The sequence below is a fragment of the Periophthalmus magnuspinnatus genome, chromosome 13 (assembly GCF_009829125.3).
Source record: "Periophthalmus magnuspinnatus isolate fPerMag1 chromosome 13, fPerMag1.2.pri, whole genome shotgun sequence".
Classification (NCBI taxonomy): Eukaryota; Metazoa; Chordata; class Actinopteri; order Gobiiformes; family Gobiidae; genus Periophthalmus; species Periophthalmus magnuspinnatus.
The window spans coordinates 30,826,807-30,848,527 of NC_047138.1; the positions used below are offsets into that span (position 1 = coordinate 30,826,807).

General features: G+C 39.0%; 2 protein-coding genes across 2 annotated transcripts in view; both read right to left on the reverse strand.

Moving 5' to 3' along the window:
* The window catches only part of LOC117380800 (zinc finger protein 729-like), a 29,100-nt gene extending 23,420 nt beyond the window's left edge, over positions 1–5,680 (reverse strand). The window contains exons 1-2 of the mRNA XM_055225827.1: positions 5,622–5,680; positions 5,503–5,548 (exon numbers count right to left, since the gene is read on the reverse strand). The gene's annotated coding sequence lies outside the window, so the exon portion shown is untranslated. The remainder of the gene's footprint in view (positions 1–5,502; positions 5,549–5,621) is intronic.
* Positions 5,681–10,416: 4,736 nt separating this feature from the next.
* On the reverse strand, positions 10,417–13,408 carry LOC129456144 (zinc finger protein 664-like). The gene is made up of 2 exons (XM_055226302.1): positions 13,302–13,408; positions 10,417–12,450 (listed from the first exon to the last, which is right to left on the reverse strand). The coding sequence occupies exon 2, from the start codon at positions 12,429–12,431 to the stop codon at positions 11,169–11,171; it is 1,263 nt and encodes a 420-aa protein (XP_055082277.1). The 5' UTR covers positions 12,432–12,450; positions 13,302–13,408; the 3' UTR covers positions 10,417–11,168.
* Positions 13,409–21,721: the final 8,313 nt, after the last annotated feature.

Genomic DNA, 21,721 nt, shown 5'->3' on the forward strand with positions numbered 1-21,721 from the left:
AGGTGGATCAGTCCATGGAGCTGTGGGCTGATGGGCTGAGGCAGAGGTGTGAAGGGCTGAGGGAGTGGGGCACTGGCAAAGTGAAGACATGTGGCTGTGTGGGGGAGGAGAGGGGGATGGGTTAAAAAAAACAGGTTTACATCATTGACTCACTACAGCCTCCTGAGGCTAAAAATCAAATATTTACATGAGCTACAATGACCTGCAATCACCAAGTCATGTTTATGATTATTTCACAGGTCTTTACACTGCACACAGGCACTAGACAGGGATGTCCACTGTCCCCATATGTTTTCATCAAACCAAACCACAACTGTTAGAGAAGAACAAATCCCCAGACCCTCCAGAAAATCAGACCTAATGCTGAACATCTGACTGTACTTACAAACCAGAAGTCCTCACTACAAAGAACAATAAATGTGAATAACCCACAACCTAAAGTGTGTCATCAAAATAAGACCAACCAGACATTTAAATACAGAATATGCTTTTTATATGGACAATTTTAATAACCCCTTTCCTAAAAGTATAATTACTAACTATGTTACAAATGCCAATCCAGGTGTAAGGGTAAAGCCAGGGGTAGTCACAGCTACTGAGAGAACAAAATGATGCTATGAAAATGGAACACTAACTGATTCATTCAACATAGTTTGCTTGTAGTACACAGCCACATCGAAACACACAGTGTTTAGGTCATTTACTTCATTGATATCTACTTTACTTTGTTCTAATGCAGAGCTACAGGATGAAGTTCACATGTGACCAGTGTGGACAGACGTGGGCCAAGGCTTCAGCACTCAAAGTACACTACAGAATTTACACAGGAGAAATGTCACAGCTGTAATCAGTGTGGGAAGGAATTTAAACAATCTAGTGACCTCCATCGACATATGAAAATCCACACTGGGGAAAATATACACGTGTCCAGTGTGAGAAAGTGTTTTCTGAATCAACACATGAGAATTCACCCCTGGCACCGACTATGAGTGTGACCAGTGTGAAAAGGCTTTTACATCACAGCAACTCTCCTTTTCAGAACGCAAACAGGAGAGAAACCATACGACTGAAGGCTTTTCTGTGAGGAACCGTCTGAAACGTCTACATTTTGCAGACTGAAGACAGAGCTGCTGAGGCCACATCATGTGAGCCCAAAGTCAGACTCAAAAAGCTGGAGATCAGGCTTCAGAGACTCCAGACTGGAGCTGAACTATGTGTACAGTCAAAAAGTATAGTTATAATAATGATAAAAAATGTTTTCAAGAATTATTTTTTATTGCAATCTTTTCAGCTGTAGTTTTATGTAAATAATGAAAGACGACTCAGTAGCACCACCTCAAACTTTGATTTTCATGAGGCCAGTGGGAGCCCAAATTAGAAAGGAAATCGACAAAAATCAGACACTTGCATCAAAAAATAGAACATGTCAGGACATGACAAAAATTATATTATGGCCCCGCCCTAAATCGTACAGGAAGTCAGCCATACTGGATCAAACCTGGGAATGACAAAAGCAGACAACCTCACATTTAGGACATGTCCTCGCACAAATTTCATCACTAACACTTCAAATTTGGCCAAAACACACTAAACCCATGTGTGATTAAAGAATATCAATTACATTTTGAATATAACTTTGGGTTTAGTCATGTTGAATTTTCAACAAAATTAGGAAATTTCAAGAAAATATTTCTCTTTCACAGAGTTTTGTTTGGAAAAAGCCAATGAAGCATCATGAACGCTTCAAAATGACTCAATAGCGCCAGCTCAAAAATCTAAATCCATTACAGCAATGACAAACCTTTATTGCACTGAAGAGAGCTATTAAAACAAAATTATCTCAAGATAAATATAATTTTACAACATTAAGAAATAAAGTGACCACCATGTTCAGAAAGTCTAGGGCAGACTATTTCTTGACTGTAATAAATAAAGCAAATGGAAATTCTAAATTAATATGGGAACAGTTAAAAAAGTTAATGGGTGAAGAACATAAAGGAAATCTATAGAACTCTCACTGCATGGAAATCATATAACCGCTCCCACAGATGTTGCTGCAGCATTTAACAACCATTTTATTGACTCTGTTGCAATTATCGCACAGAGTTTCTCTCAGCCATTCATACCATCATACACAGCCCCAGTATCAGAGCCTTGCCTAACCTTTGCTTGCGCATCGGAGCAAAATGTTAAAACCATAATTAAATCACTTAAGTCTTCAAAATCTAAAGATATATTCGGGATGGACACAACAATGTTAAAAGATCTTAGCTCTTCCTTAACCTGGCCCATTACAAAACTGATGAATCAGTCCATAAACCAAAATGAGTTCCCGAATGTGTGGAAATCAGCTATAGTCGCCCCAATTTTTAAATCAGGGGATCCACAATCTGTTTCTAACTACAGACCCATAAGCATTTTGCCAATCATGTCTAAAGTCCTCGAGAAATGGGTATCAGAACAGATTAGGGACCACCTTAATAATACTCACTATCTTCATCCGCTACAATTTGGATTCAGAACAAATCACTCAACAGAATCAGCTAACTGTTATTTTATTGAAAAACTTAAATCCCTACTTGACATTAACAGTGTTGTTGGTGCCATTTTTTTGGATTTAAAAAAAGCATTTGATACTGTCAACCATAAGATATTACTGTCCAAACTTTCTTCCTTTAACTTCTCCGATAATGCCATAAAATGGGTTGAAACATATCTTTCCCATCGCTCACAAACAGTTCGAATCAATAGTTATCAATCTGAATCACTCTGCTTATCAACTGGGGTGCCGCAGGGGTCAATCCTTGGCCCTATTTTGTTCTGTATGTACATAAATGACCTACCAACTGTGTGCCCTGAAGTCAACATCCAAATGTATGCAGATGACACAGTCCTGTTTGTTCAAGGATCCTCCAAAAACGAAGTTGCCATCAAACTTACAGATGCTATGATTAAAGTCACCAAATGGTTGAGTCAGTGCTGCCTTCAACTAAACGTGTCCAAAACAGTTGGCATGTACTTCACCAAAAGTGTCAACTCCACCACAAACCCTGACATATTTGTATCCGGTCAAAAACTACAATTGGTGGAAGAATGTAAGTACCTTGGCATCGTAATCGACTCACATATTAATTTTAAGTCACACGTTAAACAAACCATCAAAAGGGTCAAATTCAATTTATCAAATTTCAGATTCATCCGAAATTCTATGTCCACACAAGCAGCCAATATTTACATGCACGCCATGATTCTCTCACACCTGACTTACTGCCTGACGAGCTTCTCCCAGGCCAACCACACCACACTCAGACCACTACAATCACTGTATAAACAGACAATCAAAGTTCTAGACAAAAAACCACGCCACATCCATCACTGCAGCATTTTATCCAAATATAATATTTTAAGTTGGGAGAATCTGATAAGATTCACAGATGCCTGCTTTGTTTATAAAATCTTACATGGACTCGCCCCTCCACTACTCAATGACTTTGTTAGACTAAGATCAAGCTCAACCCGCACCACTAGAGGAGCCTCAAGAGGAGACTGTCTGATTCCATTCAGAAAGACAGCATTTGGTCAATCAGCCTATTCTGTTAGAGCTTCTAAAGGGTGGAACAGCATCCCTACAACTATCAGGGAGAGCTCCACATACAACTCTTTTAAGTCTCAATTTAAACGTTGGCTTTTAACAAATCAGACCTGTCAACACCAAACTCCTGCTGCTGCCATCTAGTGTTTGTCCCTTTGCATGTGCGCCTCTGTAATTCTGTTTCAACAAATCTTTTTATTGGCCCTTTGTTTATTTTCTTGTGCTTTTTAGCATAATCTTTTACTTTTATTAATTGCATGCTGTTTTTAATAACCTGTCTGTTTTAATTATTTCATTTGTCCTCGCTATGATTCCCTTCGCTTGTCTTTGCTATGATTCACTGCTCAAGACTTAATGCTTTTCTACCTTTTAACCACACCTGTAAATGTACATTTATTTTTATTTTATTCTGTGTCCTCTGTAAATTATTTAAATTTGCAAGGAGCCATCTGTACATTATGGCAACGGACAACAGATGAAAACTAGCCTCTTGGCTAATTCTGGCATGTTAAACAGTTATTGTTGGTCAACATGCACTGTCCGCTATAAATAAATAAATAAATAAAATAAATGTCTCATGTCCCTGTTCAAAGAAGAGTTCACCTGTGCCCCATTATACAACTCCATCCTCAGACCCAAAGCAAACAAAGAAAATAATGAGAACAATAGAGCTAGCCAGTAGACCCACTAAGGCTGAATGAGGGCCCTATAAGACTGAAACTGTAAACAACAGCTGTTTACAGTTTCAATGTAGTTGGCTCCTCCCTTCAGATCGATATAAAGAAGTGTCCACCAGCAATCTGACCAGAACTGAAGAAGCGGCTTGGATGAGCAGTGAAACTTCTTCACTTCTACAATTTTTTGTCCAGTTGACAGATTTAACGTTTGCTTTTATGATGGATCAGACCTGGATGACTAGGGAGGCACAACATAGACATTGTAGACAAATCAAATTTGGTACAAGCAGAGCCCATGTCAAGACAAGTCAAAAATTATATTATGTCTCTTCCCTAAATGCTACAGGAAGTCGGCCATTGTGAGCGGAACCCAGTCTTTGCAAAATTTTACCTGATGATACAGGATGATCTGAACGCAGTGATACACAATTTACACAGCTGACACATTAAATTGCTCCACAGCACAATGGGATGGAAAAAATGTGTTTGTCATAGATCATTGAAATTTGGTACACATATTCCACACATCATACTGAACAAAAAACCCAATAAGGACAGAGCTGTATCTCCAACCCGGCAGGCGTGACAATGTGAGATATATGCTCATTGTAATGAGTGAAGTAGTATGATATAGACACTGTTTTGGGAGGGAGGGGCGATGTAAACGGGGACGAGAGGCAGGGTCTTCGCAGTGGCGTGTATCCCACCGTCCCAAGGGGCGGCGAAGGCCTTTATCGCCGCGTGCGGCTTTAATTACCCTGATTACACCCTTTGTTTTGTGCCACAGCATAATGTCCGTCTCTCATGTGAGTTTTACAACACCCTCAAATGCTCCGATTGGCTTGGTCCAGTCAAAAGAGAAGAGATGGGTGGAGGGGCTTTTAACCAGCTGCAACAATGTTCAGAGACAGAGAAGAGGCAGTGACTGGACACAGATGAAGCTGCTCTATATGTCAGGCTTTGTCCCATAACTTTGACTGATTGGTTAAAGGACTTCCAGAACTCTCTGCCACTACTCCTTAAGTACATGTAACACGTGTGTCAAGCAAAACATCATTTTGGGCTAAGAAGATCTGGTTTGGCTCAGAGGAAAGAGAGACAGTACTTCAGGTGATTATTAGCCAACACTTTAAATGTTTAAATCACCGACACGCACAATGAAAACGGAGGCAGTGTGCGCCAAAACACTAAAAAGTAACGTTAGCGCCGCTTAGCATTAGCTACAACACTCACCAGTTCCTTTGATTAAAGCCGTAACACGACGCGGTCACAGTGGGATCTGCAGGTTGAGGGACACAAAACTCAGATATAGACATATAAAACATGAAAGGTTTGAGGAGTTATCTACTTACAGCCGTTCTCCGCGCTAACATTCCTCCATCTACACACCGGTGCATCTGCTGTTTGTTTCCTGCACTGACGTCACACTTCCGCATGGGGATACCGCGAAGTATCGCGAGTGTTCGGGTTGCTATAGTAACGGAGCTTCCAGGCAGTAAAAGCGAGAACGAGAGGAAAATGTGTTTAATCATATATCAGATTTTATAGGCTGGGTCATGTCATTTAAAACTTTTGTGGTGCAGTAACAGGACTATGCCCTTTTTTGAAACCCCACTGATAAGATTCAAAATGGAGCAGTTAATTTAAATAAACTGTAACTTGATTTGCAACTAACTTTTCTAAAACTTTTGCAAGTTATTTGGATATTGGCCGGAAATGATATACATTTTTAGTTGTCCCACCTTTTAATTTAAAGGCTAAACATGCAGTTTTCCATTATTCTGTTTTAACTGCCATTTGAGTCCATCAATTAAAAATATGTAAAAAAAAAAAAAAAAAAGAAAAAAAAAAAAGGTTGAATTAAATATGGGGCAGTCGGTAATAGAAGTTTTGGGTCAAAGTCGTCAGCTCTCGTGGACTTCTTTGGGTCTATGGACGAGGTTCAGATTCAACATAATCAAGATCAAAAGGATCACCATTATTATCCAAAATGTCACATGCAGAGATAAAGTGCCTATTAAAAGCATCACGTATTTCCTCTTTAGAAACTACAACAGCTGAATCTCATAAAATATTGGTTTGGTAATGTATGAATATTAGGTTCTGAGAGTGATCTGACTGTCCTCCAGGACTTTGCTGGAAACTGCTGATAAACATTTATTTCTCTTTTTGCAGAAAAATGCCCAAATCTGCTCTAGTTGTGTGTGCAGGTTTCCAGGCAGCATTTATTTCTCTAATTAAACTTGCAATTTCTGAGCTGAACCAAAGATTGTTGCATTTATTTTTTGTTTTTCTTTTGGGCGGTCAACAATTTCATTCAATGTATATATATAAAAAACAAAACTTTAAGGCCATATCAGGGCCATGGAATGGTGACATTAGCTCGATATCACTCTAACACAGATCAGAGATAAAGTCCTGCTCACTGAAATGTCTATAAGATCCTCTCATTTTTATGCATGTGTCTTTTTCACTTTTGTATTCCAAATACATCCAAATGTCTTATAATCATGGGGTTTGTTTGTTAAGATCACGTCAATGAATGTGCCTTTGTTTAAATTTCTAGGGTCAGGTCGAGTTGGAATAGAAATGAATTGTACTTACAAACCAGACATCCTCACGACAAAGAACAATAAACATGAATGACCCACAATCTAGAGCTGACAATTTTAATGACCCCTTTACTGTAACTACAACTAGGCAAGTTTATTTGTATAACACAATTTGTACACAAAGTAATTCAAACTGCTTTACAGAATAAGAAAGACATTAAAATCACACAAATCAAAGATAAATTATCACAAATAATCATCATAAAATTAATATTAAAACAGAAGAGTGCAGAATAAAAACCTTTCAGTCGTATGCACAGATAAAAAAAAAACTGTTTTGAGCCTCGATTTAAACATTGTCAAAGTAGAGGCCTGTGTCACATCTTTAGGAAGACTGGTCCAGGTTTTATTTGTATAAAACTGAAACTCTGATTCTCCATGTTTAGTCCTGACTCTGGGCACCAGCAGGAGGCCGGTCCCTGAAGTCCTCAGAGTGTGAGATGGTTCATGTGGCTCATGTGGGAGATGTTCTTTGGTGCTGGTCCATGGAGAGACTTGTTCACACAGAGCTGCTTTAAAGTCTATTCTCTGAGCCACAGGAGCCAGAGACCTGAGCCACAGGACACATGTGTGAAGTACTTCCTGGTTCTAGACCTGAGCACAGGACCCATGTGTGAAGTACTTCCTGGTTCTAGTCTAGACCCGAGCAGCAGTGTTCTGGATGTTCTGTTCTGTCTTAAGGCTCGTTTGTAGAGGCCAGTGAGCAGGACGTTACAGTCGTCTAACCTACTGGACACAAATGCAGGATAAGTCTCTCCAAGTCTGGTTTTGACAGTTTACCTTTGATTTTTGCAATGTTTTAGGTGGTAAAAAGCTGCAGCTGTTATTGATTTGATGTGGCTGTTAAAGTTCAAGTCTGAATCTGTTAGTCTGTTAGTCCACCTTCAAAAAGTCCACCTCCATTCCACTTATTATTCTAAATTAGAAGCCTCTGTTTGAGGTGTTAGCTGCATAAAGAACTGTCAAAATGCACAAGAGACAAAACTGTAAACCTCCACAAGGCTGGAAAGGGCTACGGGGCAATTGCCAAGCAGCTTGGTGAAAAAGATCCACTGTTGGAGCAATTATTAGAAAATGGAAGAAGCTAAACATGACTGCCAATCTCTCTCAGACAGGGGCTTCATGCAAGATCTCACCTCGTGGGGTCTCAATGATCCTAAGAAAGGTGCGGAGTCAACCCAGAACTACACGGGAGGAGCTGCTCAATGACCTGAAAAGAGCTGAGACCACCGTTTCCAAGGTTACTGTGAGTAATACACTAAGACGTCATGGTTTAAAATCATGCACGGCACAGAAGGTTCCCCTGCTTAAACCAGCACATGTCCAGGCCCGTGTTAAGCCAATGACCATTTGGATGATTCAGAGGAGTCATGGGAGAAAGTCATGTGGTCAGATGAGACCAAAAGAGAACTTTTTGGTCTCAATTCCACTCGCCGTGTTTAGAGGATAAAGAATTATGATTACCATCAAAAGAACACCATCCCTACTGTGAAGCATGGGGGTGGAAACATTATGCTTTGGGGGTGTTTTTCTGCACATGGGACAGAACGACTGCACTGTATTAAGGAGAGGATGACCGGGGCCATGTATTGCAAGATTTTGGGGAACAACCTCCTTCCCTCAGTTGGAGCATTGAAGATGGGTCGTGGCTGGGTCTTCCAACATGACAATCACCTGAAGCACACAGCCAGGATAACCAAGGAGCAGCTCCATAAGAAGCATATCAAGGTTCTGGAGTGGCCTAGTCAGTCTCCAGACCTAAACCCAATAGAAAATCTTTGGAGGGAGCTCAAACTCTGTTTCTCAGCGACATCCCAGAAACCTGTCTGATCTAGAGAAGATCTGTGTGGAGGAGTGGCCAAAATCCCTCCTGCTGTGTGTGCAAACCTGGTGAAAACTACAGGAAACGTTTGACCTCTGTAAATGCAAACAAAGGCTATTGTACCAAATATTAACATTGATTTTCTCAGGTGTTCAAATACTTATTTGCAGCAGTAACATACAAAAAAATAAAATAATAATAATAATAATAATAATAAAATAATCTTAGAGTGTGATTTCCAGATTTTTATTTTTTTTTTTAGATTGTTAGTGGACATGCACCTGATATGAAAATTTCAGACCCCTCCATGATTTCTAAGTGGGAATACATTCAAAATCACAGGGTGTTCAAATACTTATTTGCCTCACTGTATGTGTCTCCTTTGAACAACTACAGGACCAGCCACTGGTTTGGGAATAACAGACAGGTCAAAAAAGACACAGAAATGATCAGACAGAGCAACATCCACCACAATGACATTTGAAATATTTACTCCTTTTGTAATGAGCAGGTCCAGAGTGTGTCCTCTGTTGTGGCTCGCTGACATGCAGAGTCAGACCAAAGGTTTCAAGGACAGAACTGAGCTCTTTAGTGTTTCTGTCAAACACAATATCCAAACGTACATTAAAATCACCTGTAATGACTAAAACATCAAAGTCTGTGCATACGACTGACAGCATCTCAGTAAAATCATCAGTAAAACTCAGACAGTGCTGGGGAGGTTTGTATATGACTAAGTAGAGTATGGAGGAGGATTGTTTTAGCTGCATTTTAAAGGAAACAAACTCAAAAGATGAAAACACCCCAAATGACAACGTGTGAGTGACCAAATTATCTCTAAAAAATGCACACACACCTCCACCCTTTTTGTTTACTCGTGTTTCAGATTCAAATCTGAAGTTCGGTGAAGTCCTTTTTCAGATTCTAAAACAAATATCTGTGCTCGTAACTCATTCATTTGTTGTTGATAGTTCCAATAGCGTTTGGAGAAATAATTCCTTTGGTTTCTTCCCCCCAACATGTCAATGGTACGTCAGAAATGTAGATAAAAATGTAAAAATGGGTTGAAAGTCTTGGTTGGAAAATCATAACTAAACAAATCCACCAGCACTGGAAGAGGAAAAATGATTAAAAAGAAAAGTAAAGAAGGAAGCAGCAGGAGCAAAGAAGGTCTGTGTCTGCACTCTTCAGAAGCAGCAAACCATAATACAACTACTAACTACGCTACAAATACCAATCACTTCAATGGTCCTGGTTAGATTTTTAAGAATTAGTTGTTTTTTTCCCCCTTGGTGGGAATAACTCATAAGAGAATATCTTTAAGTGTATGGTGGCCTAAATATAAATCCCCAGAAAAGGATGAGAATTTATGAAAAAGGCAAATTATTGTTGATCAGAGGTGATGAAATAATTTAAATAAGAAATTATGAAGCCTATTGATTATTCATCTAAAGGCACTCAGACAAATCCCATGAAAACAGAATGTTTTGTATTGCATAAGTTAGAAGTGTTTGATTGATTGACAACCAATAATCAACAACTTAATTACAAATGTTTATGTAAGAAAAGCTCACACTGTTTCTGCCCTTTGTGTGTATGTATTTGTGGCATTTCTAAAGTTCCTTGATTCATATGTAAGACATAAGACATGACAAACAAATATTCTAAAATAAAATGTAGACTTTATTTTCTCATTTTCTTTCTTTTACTTTTAATATCGTCATCACAACATCAATGAAGAATAAACTTTGTTGTGGGGTAACTCACAAGAGTGTTTCTGTGAACCAGAAATGAAAGGATAAACAAAGGTTAAAAAAAAAAAAAAAAGAAAAGAAAAAAGAAAATTGAAAAAATAAGATGGACAAAGTAAATTCCAGCTGAAAAATTTGGAATAAAAAAAAAGCTTTGTTTGAAAATGATAGGTTCACCTTTTTAACCTATATTACAGTTCAAAAGAGAAGAGAAGACAAGAAAGATTATTTTGTCTCAATATTGAGGAGAAAGAGCGGGGAGGCAAAAACCTTCAGTTACAGAATCACCTCGCACCCTCCTTCTGAAGGCCCCCACCATTTTTCTCCTCCCTTTATTAACTTAGGGACCCTAGTTACAAATGCAAAAACATATGACGAAATTCACAGAGAAATATATTCTGTTATTGCATTTCTAGAAGGTCACTCTTCCCCTTCGCACAAACATCCTCCCATGATGTTTCTGTTTTAGGGTTTCACAGTGACCTTCTTCCCGTGGGATCCTGCACTTTCAAAAGACATTTTCTGCAAGACTCAAGAACAAACATTAGTGCAGATTACATAGTTTACATAGTTGAAAATAATGATTATAATAAAGAGTGAACATTACAGTACCTTTAAAATGAACAGTGAGATAACATAATATAACTTGAATATATGTGTTGAAGCCATCAGAAAAAAATCTTAATCTTAACATAATGTCTGTACTTTTTGACTCTACACAGAGGTCGACTCCACAGTCTCGAGTCTCTGAAGCCTGATCTCCAGCTTTTTGAGTCTGACTTTAGCCTCACATGATCCAGCCTCAGCAGCTCTGTCTCCTTTAGTGTGTTCAAGACAGTGCACTTTCAGATGAGCAGGTCCTCCCACACTGGTCACAGCTGCTGCTTTTCTCTTCAGTCTGGAAACTTGGTTCAGACGGTTCCTCACAGATCTTAAAGCCTTCCCACTCTCTTCACAGTCGTATGGTTTGTCTCCTGTGTGTGTTCGGTAGTGACTGGAGCGTTGCTGCGATGTTTTAAAAGCCTTTTCACACTGACCACACTCATACAGTGTAGAACAACTGTGAATTCTCATGTGTCTATTCAGATTGGATGAATGAGAGAAAGCTTTCTCACACTGGTCACATATGTATGGTCGTTCTCCCGTGTGGATTCTCATATGTACTTTGAGTGTACCCGAATCTCTAAATGCCTTCCCACACTGGTCACAGCTGTAGGGGCTTTCTCCTGTGTGGATTCTCATATGTGCTCTGAGTGCAAAAGCCTGTTTGAATTCATTCCCACACTGGTCACAGCTGTATGGCCTTTCTCCTGTGTGGATTCTCATGTGTACTTTAAGTGCATCAGCACTTTTAAATGCCTTCCCACACTGGTCACAGCTGTACGGGCTTTCTCCTGTGTGGATTCTCATGTGTACTTTAAGTGCATCAGCACTTTTAAATGCCTTCCCACACTGGTCACAGCTGTAGGGGCTTTCTCCTGTGTGGATTCTCGTATGTATGTTGAGTGCATCAGCGCGTTTAAATGCTCTCCCACACTGGTCACAGCTGTAGGGGCTTTCTCCTGTGTGGATTCTCATATGTGCTCTGAGTGCAAAAGCCTGTTTGAATTCATTCCCACACTGGTCACAGCTGTACGGTCGTTCTCCTGTGTGGATTCTCATATGTGCTCTGAGTGTACCCGAGTCTCTAAATTCATTCCCACACTGGTCACAGCTGTACGGGCTTTCTCCTGTGTGGATTCTCATATGTACTTTTAGTGCACTAGACTGTTTAAATGCCTTCCCACACTGGTCACAGCTGTATGGCCTTTCTCCCGTGTGGACTCTCATGTGTCGATCCAGATGATCAGACCGTCGAAATTCCATTCCACACCGGTCACATTTAAATGGCTTCTCTCCTGTGTGAGTTCTGTAGTGAACTTTGAGACTGGAAGCAAAAGGCCACATCTTTCCACACTGGTCACATGTGAACTTCATTCTCTCGGGTGCTGTAGTTCTGCATTAGAACAAAGGAAAGTAGATGTTAATGTAGTAAATGACCTAAACACTGTGTTTTGACGTGGATTTGTACGACAAGCAAGTTGTCAGTTTCTATGAATAAGTTTTAATTTTTATGTAATATTGTTAGAAGTAACTGTAATGGCCTTTTGTCTTACTGTCAGATACACCTGATGTCACTGCCAGGGTAAAACAGCGGACCACTCTCTAATTTGTGTTTCTTCTCTCCCTTCCCCAGTACACAAGACCGGTCCAGAGGCGGTTAACTTAGGACTTTTTTCAGATTTTCGGTACATCAAGCTATTAAATGGCATTTTTGTAAAATAAAAACAAGTCTTATGTCAATCTATAACTTCTTGGTGACTCTTTAAGCCATGGGTCATAACATAAATCTATGTGACAATTATACTTTGACCTGTTTGCCTGCGTGGAGACTCCAACGTGGAATGCCATACGTACTCAGAAAAGCCACATATATGTTTGTAATCAGAAGATCAGATAAGCACACCTGTTTTGTTTACTTTGTCTTCAGTGAACCCAGATAACATGTTCATGTCTATGCACAGCATGTTAATTATTAAGAGCGTGGGACACGTGGTGCTTTTCTATCTTGTAAGAGGTTTCTGGGCTTTTGTGTATATAAGAGCCACACTGGCCATGATAAAACAAGAGACGGTGAGGAAAATCAACTTGAATCAAGCCTGTATCTGCTTGAGCCAAAAATAAACAGACTGAATTGAGAATTTGCTTAATTCTTCTGGACTCTTGTTTTCAGTTTGCCTCCGGAAAAAACTGACAGGGTTTTAACCATCTTTGACCCCACCTGGACAACAGATAAGATATACTTACAGGAGTAGAGGCAGAGAGTTCTCCAAGTCTTTTAATCAGTCAATAGTTATGTTTCAGGCCTGGCATATAGAGCAGCTTCTTCTGTGTCCGGTGACTACCCCTTCTCCGTCTCTGAACATTGCTGCAGTTGGTTAAAAGCTCCTCCCTTCACCCATCTCCACTCTTTTGATTGGACCACAGCAGCCAGTCGGGAGCGTTTGAGGGCGGTGCAAAACTCACATGAGAGAGGGACATTATGCTGCCCCACAAGACAAAAGGCAGCATTACAATAATAAAGGTAATGAAGTGTCAGTCAGCCAGGTGGATCAGTCCATGGAGCTGTGGGCTGATGGGCTGAGGCAGAGGTGTGAAGGGCTGAGGGAGTGGGGCACTGGCAAAGTGAAGACATGTGGCTGTATATATATACATGAGCTACAATGACCTGCAATCACAAATCAAAGTCATTTTTATGATTATTTCATAAATAATCAAACAAAAACAGTTTTGTTTTTACACTGCACACAGGCACTAGACAGGGATGTGCACTATCTCCATATGTTTTCATCAAACCAAACCCCAACTATTAGAGAAGAACAAATCCCCAGACCCTCCAGAAAATCAGTCTTAATGCTGAACATCTGACTGTACTTACAAACCAGAAGTCCTCACTACAAAGAACAATAAATGTGAATAACCCACAACCTAAAGTGTGTCATCAAAATAAGACCAACCAGATATGTAAATACAAGATAATTTTCTTTTTTTAATGAATATTTTATTTCAGGAAGAAAACAGATTACAGGCACATTTTTTCCAGTTCAAGAATTGTATAAAACATAATTAATCAAAGCCCCTAAAAAGTGCTTGTCAAAACTATACCATGCTCATTTAGTCCCATCCCGTTTTAGTATATTGAAGGAATAGAAAGGGAAAAAAACTATTTACAAGAACCAGGGAGCTTACATGGAAAAACAAAGTGCATATATTATTAACAATAATATATACATGTATTCCCTGATAGAACCATAGTAATAACAAATCAATAAACAACATGATCGCCTGTTATTAAATAAATAGAATATTACAACTTAACCTCTCACATAAAACGCACTTTTTTAGTGTATTGGGCCAATTATTGATTTATTCATAATTTATTGAAAACCAAATTAAACATTAACATAAATGATCAAAAACAGAATAGGTGCTATAGTTTGCATCCAAATGAGCTGCACAAACTCCATAAAATATCCACTCAAAAAGTAAAAACAGAGAAGAAAGAAACGGCTTTAAAAACGTGGTGTTCGATAATAAATGACGTTCCCGTAAACCCCGCCTCTGCCGTGCGTTGATTGGTTGAGACGGATGCTTGGCGCGCTCTGATTGGCTGCGCCACGAACACGCACTTCCGCAAATCTAGTCTGTTTTGTTTTTGTGAAGCTCTAGTTTTATCCCACCGCTGAAGTTTAAGCGTTTGTCACCGTCCTACGCGCCGTTTTGTAAGTTTATAAACGTGTCACATTTAAGTTTAAAAGTACATCTCGTGGTTTACCTTTTTATCGCTAACGTTTTTGTAATAATGCCAATGTTTTTCAGCTACAGCTAACATGCTAGCCGCAGGATTCTCATCATCCAACAGTTAGTTTAGCAAAAGATTAGCTTTGTTTTTCGAACCTGGCAGCTTTTTTACGCGTTTCTCACCAAAATCCAATGTTTAATCATGTCATAGCCTCATTGGTTTATACATTTTGTGATTTAAAAGCGTGGCTAGCCCTGTCATTGCGATACAGATCCAGCTTTACAGGAGATGAGAGGCTAAAAACAGTCGCATGTGCATCGTTATTTGAGCCATATCTCTGCTGTGCACACATGATCCAGCCCTGATATGGTTTGTGTCGAAGAAACTGGCTTCATTCATAGAAATAGACGGGGTGTTTGCCATATAAAGTGATATAATGACAGCTTAAAGTGATGCTGCAATGTTTGTATAGTAGGTACTTGTGCTGTTCCATGAGAAAATGTCATAATGCTGGGGAATGTGGACCAAAAAGTGCAGTACTCGGGTAATGTTTTACAGTGTTTATTTACAGAAGTGACAAAAAAAGTACAGTAACGAGGGTTGATCTGGCGGTGAGCAGGAGGCAAGGTGCGGCCAGGATCCAGGAGCGGAACGTAGAGCGCAGCGGAGACAACAATGCGGGCAGCACCAGGGCAGGGAGCAGAGTGCAAGCCAGGGTCCGGAGTCTTGGAGTGCAGGGATGTAGACAGGGTGATCAGACCCAGGACGAGGAGCAGGGTGCAAGGCAGGGTCCAGTGACGTGGAGTGCAGTGACAATACAAGACCAGGGCTGGGAAGCAGGGTCGAAGCAGAGCCGGGAGTGCTGGAGCTGGGACGGTCCAGCAAGCAGGATGTTGACACGCGTACGATCCGGCACCGAACAGGATGAAGATACGCAGACGATCTCGCAGGCCGTGTCCCAATTCGCCCACCTGGCCTTAGAATCACCATTGGAAGGGCGATTGGAAGGGCAGTTACATAATTTCCGGCGCGACAAGGGCTGTCCCTTTTCAACCCACCCTACTGAATGCGGCCGACAAACCTGCCCTTCCCTTTGCACCGTTTCCATGGAGATCGGACGTAACCGAAGCGTGCATCCGTGCACAGTTCACGCACTTCTATATCCCATCATGCACCACGGCTGCACAAAAAAGAAAAGAAAATGGAGTCCACTGCGCAATACACGTTCAAATGTGCGTACTGGTTTACCTCATCTACAACAGTGTGACATGAAACTGTTAAATCTGAATAAAGATAAGTACAGGCCGTGTGTTTGATGATTAAAAAGGAGGAGAGTTACATGGAATAAAGGAATGTGCAGTTATTGCTAGACAATAAGAGACATTATTATCATGAGAAATTATTATTGCAATAAGAATAATGTAAGAATGTTCGTTTCTATTGTGTCAAAGACAAAGAGACTGAAACATAAAGTCAGAAGGTTTAATGAGTTGCACACAGGTAATGTGAACAATGAAGCAACGGACTCTGAGGAAAGGACAGAAGAGAGTCCTGAGACGTGCACAAAATCTTTATGAGTTCCGTACATTCCATAGGTCTGCGCCCCTCGTGGGCACGTGTCATTTACCTTCGTGTTAGTAAATCAAGATACTAGCTTGATGTAGCGCTGCACTGCTACAAAATACCTTATAATAATCAGATGAAAAGAACTGGCACGGCATAGGAGGGAAACAGTGCCCTCTACTTTTTTTGTGATCAAATTTTTTATTGTTTACATAATAACAGCAAAAACACAATCCCCCCCCCCCAAAAAAAAACAAAACAAAAAAACAAAAAACAAAAAAACAAAAACAAAACACACATCCCGAGCTCATGGTGATATCCTACCCCCCCTCCCTGGGCTCCATATGTACAAGATGGAAAAAAAAACAACAACAAACAAAACAATATGTATATGCATGCACATTATATGTGTATTCCTATACCCCTATACATTACTATACTTATATTTACATATACACTTACACACACACACACACATATATATATATATATATATATATATATATATATATATTACATACACATATACATACATACATACACACAGACTTGATTATTTAAGATTATTTAAGATTATCCAGCTCCAATAAGGTTTTACTCCATAATGAGATAGTTTTTGTTTTGGCTCCATGCATTTTAGCTACTGATAGTTCCATGTTGATGATGTAGCGAAAAGTATTGATCCAGTGACTCAGAGTCAAGTTATTAGATGTTTGCCAGCGAAGGGCCAGCAGTTTTTTCGCTGCTGTCAACCCTGCCAGTAAAATCTTTTTGTGAAAAAAGGACCAATTTGATAACATCGAAAAATCATTAATCAAAAGGATAAGTGGGGTAAAACAAAAATCTTTGTTTAACATTTTAACTAAATAGGAATGTACAGTTTTCCAAAATATATTGACGTCTTTACAATCCCAAAACATGTGGATAAAAGTACCAATCACATTCTCTGAACATTTATCACAATATGGAGAAGAAGTGCGCTTCATCAGGTATCTCTTTTTAGGGGTTAAATAAGTTCTATGTAAAAAGTTGAAATGTAGTACCTGATGGTTTGGATTTTTTGATGAGTAAGTAACTGTATTCCATATTCTTTTCCAGTTGTCATTCTCCATTGCTGCATCCAAATCCTTACTCCACACATTTTCAATTTTCAATGGTTTATAATTTGCAATCAATAATAAATTATATATTTGTGTAACAAAGCTCTTTTTTCTATTTAATATATGGTGTAATTTGTGTGTGGTAAGAGGTTCAGTCCATGGAACCCCATAGGCTTTCATGGAGGATCTCAACTGCAAGTACACAAAAAAAGAAGATGCTGGCAGGTTAAAGACGGCACGTAGATCACTAAAAGGGAAAAGCCCAGAATCACCAAACATGTCTCCTAATACATGAATCCCTTTCTCTTCCCATTGTGAAAAAACAAATGGTTTGGCCCCAGATAGTAATGAATAGTTGTGGAAAAGTGGACTGTTCTTATGACATTTTTGTATGCTTTTAGATTCTTTTTCCACGTATCTCCAGACTGCTAATAAATTAGTAATTATTGGGCCAAAACGAGTCTTTGCTCGTTTAAGTGGGATAGCAGAGTAAATTAGGTCTTTTAATCTATGAGGGTGAACTAGATTTTCTTCTATGCATTTCCATGCAGTGTCACTCGTTGGGCAGAACCATGAAGACAGTGGACGTAAAACAAAAGACCAGTAATAGTATTTGAAATTGGGCACTGAAAGGCCTCCTGAAGATTTGTGCCGCTGTAACGTAGCTAAAGAGACACGTGGTCGGTTTCCTTTCCATAAATATTTTGAAATCAGAGAGTGAAGCCTTTCAAAATACCTGGGCGGTGGAGAGAGGGGAAGCATTGCAAAATAAAAAAGTATACGTGGTAATATATCTGTTTTAATTATAGAAATTCGAGTTTGCAAAGTAGTAGGGAAATTATCCCATCGTTGTAAGTCAAGAGTTACCTGGTTTAAAATGTTTATAAAGTTTGTAGAAGCAATTACATTTAGTGATGGATAGATTTCCACACCCAAATATTTGAAATGCTCCACTCTCGGAATTATAGATGGAAGTGATACAAGGTTGGAATATGAATTAAGAGGAAGTAAAGCCGATTTTAACCAATTTATCTTATATCCAGAATATGAACCAAACTCTTTAAATGTCTCAAGTATATGTGGGATAGAGGTCGATGCTTTATCTATATATAATAAAATGTCGTCACAATATAGAGAAATGTAATGATTAGTATTATTAAAACTTATAGGAGAGATAAAGTTATTTTGTCTTATTTTTTGAGCTAAGGGTTCTAAAGACAAGGCAAAAAGAAAAGGGCTTAAAGGGCACCCTTGACGACATGATCGAGATATACGAAGAGAAGATGACGTAATACTTCCACTTATCACCACAGCTGAAGGATCCGTGTATAGTAATTTTACCATATTGATGAAAGTATGTCCTAATTTAAAATGATCCATAACCATCCAGAGATACTCCCATTCAAGCTGATCAAAAGCTTTTTCAGCATCAAGAGATAAAATAACACAGTCAGATGGGATTTCAGTGGCGGCGTGGATAATATGAAGTAATCGTCTTATGTTATCAGATGCCAATCGATTTTTGATAAAACCAGTTTGGTCACAATTAATCAATTTTGACATATATGGATCAATGCGATGAGCCAGGATTCGGGCATAAACTTTAACATCAGTATTGAGAAGTGATAAAGGCCTATAATTACTACATAGAGTTTGATCTTTATTTGGTTTAGGTAAAAGAGTAATTATTGCTTGATTCGCATCATTAATGAAGGAACCTTTCTCAATTGAGGTCCAAATCATTTTTAAGAACAAAAGTCCTAAATCATTCCAAAATGTAAGATAAAATTCTGGAGGGATACCATCCCAACCTGGAGATTTACCTTGTTTCATGCTATTTAGAGCAGCATGAAGCTCATTCAATGAAATTTTAATATTAAGATTTGTACTTTCTTCTTGTGATAATGAAGTTAATCTTAAGTCATGTAGAAATTTTTTACATCCTGCTTTATTTAACTCAATTGTGGATGCATATAGTGTTTGATAAAAAGAGTAAAACTCATTATTTATATCTTTAGGATTTGTTAATGTTTCATTGTTTGCTTTAATAGTGGTTATATTACTGTGTTTTATGGATTTATTCAATTTCATGGCAAGAAGTGAATTATTTCTGGTACCGTTAAAATAATGGTTTTGTCTAGCTCTATGAATGTCAAATTCAGCTCTAGCTCGAAGAAGTGTGTATAACTTTGATTTAACCACCTCAATAATTTCTGCTCTGTTATCAGAGAATCCCACTCGATGTTGTTTTTGTTCTAATACTTGTAAAATGTGCTCATATCGTTTAATTTTTTCTAACTTTATCTTATTAATATATGATGAGTAAGAAATCGTGGCATTACGAATGCAACCCTTAAGAGCATACCATAATGTCCGTGGGTCAACTTCAGGGGCTGAATTAAAAAATAAAAATTGTTTAATTTGTATTCTTATGTAATCACAATAATCTAAGTTTTTAAGTAAAGTGATATTGAGACGCCATCTAGTGGCTCTTAATGGAATATTATTATAATAATCAGATGAAAAGAACTGGCACGGCATAGGAGGGAAACAGTGCCCTCTACTGTTATTAAAGTGGTGTAGCCACTGGACAAAATACCGAACTATTAAACTGCAATATCCCACTATATGTACAACTAATCAGTGTTCTCTGGTTTATAGACTATGAATGTAAAAATTATATTGTTACCTCTGTCTCTGTTATTACGTTTTCACATGGTATATTTTGTTAAAGTTATGAAGTAGCTACAATTGAGTAAAAAAATCACCTCAAACGTTATATTTGCCTATTGATATTCAATCTAAACAGAAAGAAACGGCTGTGACGACGACATCTTGACTTTTCTTCTATTAAATAATAAATAATTAAAAATAACGTACGTAATGTACGTATCGTACGCTCAAAGACAGCGGTGGAAGTGCGGTCCGTGGTGTAGGCCTGTCCCACTTCAGCAAGATGGCGGCTACACTGAGGAGGGCAGATTCTCGACCGGAACCTTCAAAAGGTGCATTTGGCGAATTGGGACACGGCCGCAGTGTCTAGTCCTGGCTCCTCTTATCCACGGCAGGTGGTGGTGATTGCGCTGATGAGCTGCAGGTGTGTGTGGGAGGAGCCAGGAGCTCAGCCCAGCTCCGGCAGGTGAGGGAGGGGAAAAGCAGGACAGGAGGCAAAACATGGGGCAGGAATCATGCGGATCGTGACAGAAAATATTTTGTTTCATTCACACATGTTTAACACAAACCCTGCATATTTAGGCTGAGTTCTTCTCTCAAACTGAAAACACTCTGTCCCACCTTGTGATGTCATCATGTGGTAACACAGGAAGTACTTTGAAACTCTACACACCTTCAATAGAATAATTTACAAAATTGTCAATCTCCACTGAACTGAAGGTAAAAGGAGCTGTTAATGTGAAAACTACCGCTTCATGACATCACAAGGTGGAACAGAGCATTTTGAGCTTTGGAGATGTAGACTAATAATAAACTAACACAAACCTGTGAACAAAACAAAACACAACTCCAGGTCTGTTTTTGAGGAGTTAACAACATTATAAAATGACTGAAGCTCGAAAAAAAATCTTTTTTGTATAATAACATTTATGTAAATTTGACTGAACACATTCAGTGCTGTACAGGAAACAATGGTCTACAGTCCCTTAGCCAATCAGGACACAGGAAGGTGAACCGTGATATAGTGAGCGACAACTGTAGAGTGAAAAATGTATTTGCCAGTATTCAGTGTTGGAAAGTAACAGATACATGGACTGCTACTCTTCGTTTTAGTGGTATTCAAAATGCAGTTACTTTCCTAAAATGAAAGGAATACATTGCAGTACATGATCATGAACAATTTAGGCTGACTGGAAAACATCAAAGGAGTTGTTTATTTGGATAAATTTAATAAGCTGTTGATAAGCACTTTTTCAAGGACTTAGTCTAAAAACGGCAGATTTGAGATCGGTTGATATTTGTTCAGTATCGTCGCATCAACACCCCTCTTCTTTAAGAGAGGCTTGATAACTGCAGTTTTAACTATGTAAGTGAGTGGTGACAACAAACTGTTGAGCACAGACTTTAGAAATTTAGTGGGTAACACATCGAGGCAGCATGTAGATGAACTCAGACTGGTGACGATCTGTTGGACAGTTTTGTCAGTTTCAGGTGCAAAGTGAGTCCGCTCTAAGTGTCTAGGTGGTGCTGGGTTGTTATTTCAGTCGTGGAATTGATGGCATTTTTAATGCCCTGAACCTTGTCATTAA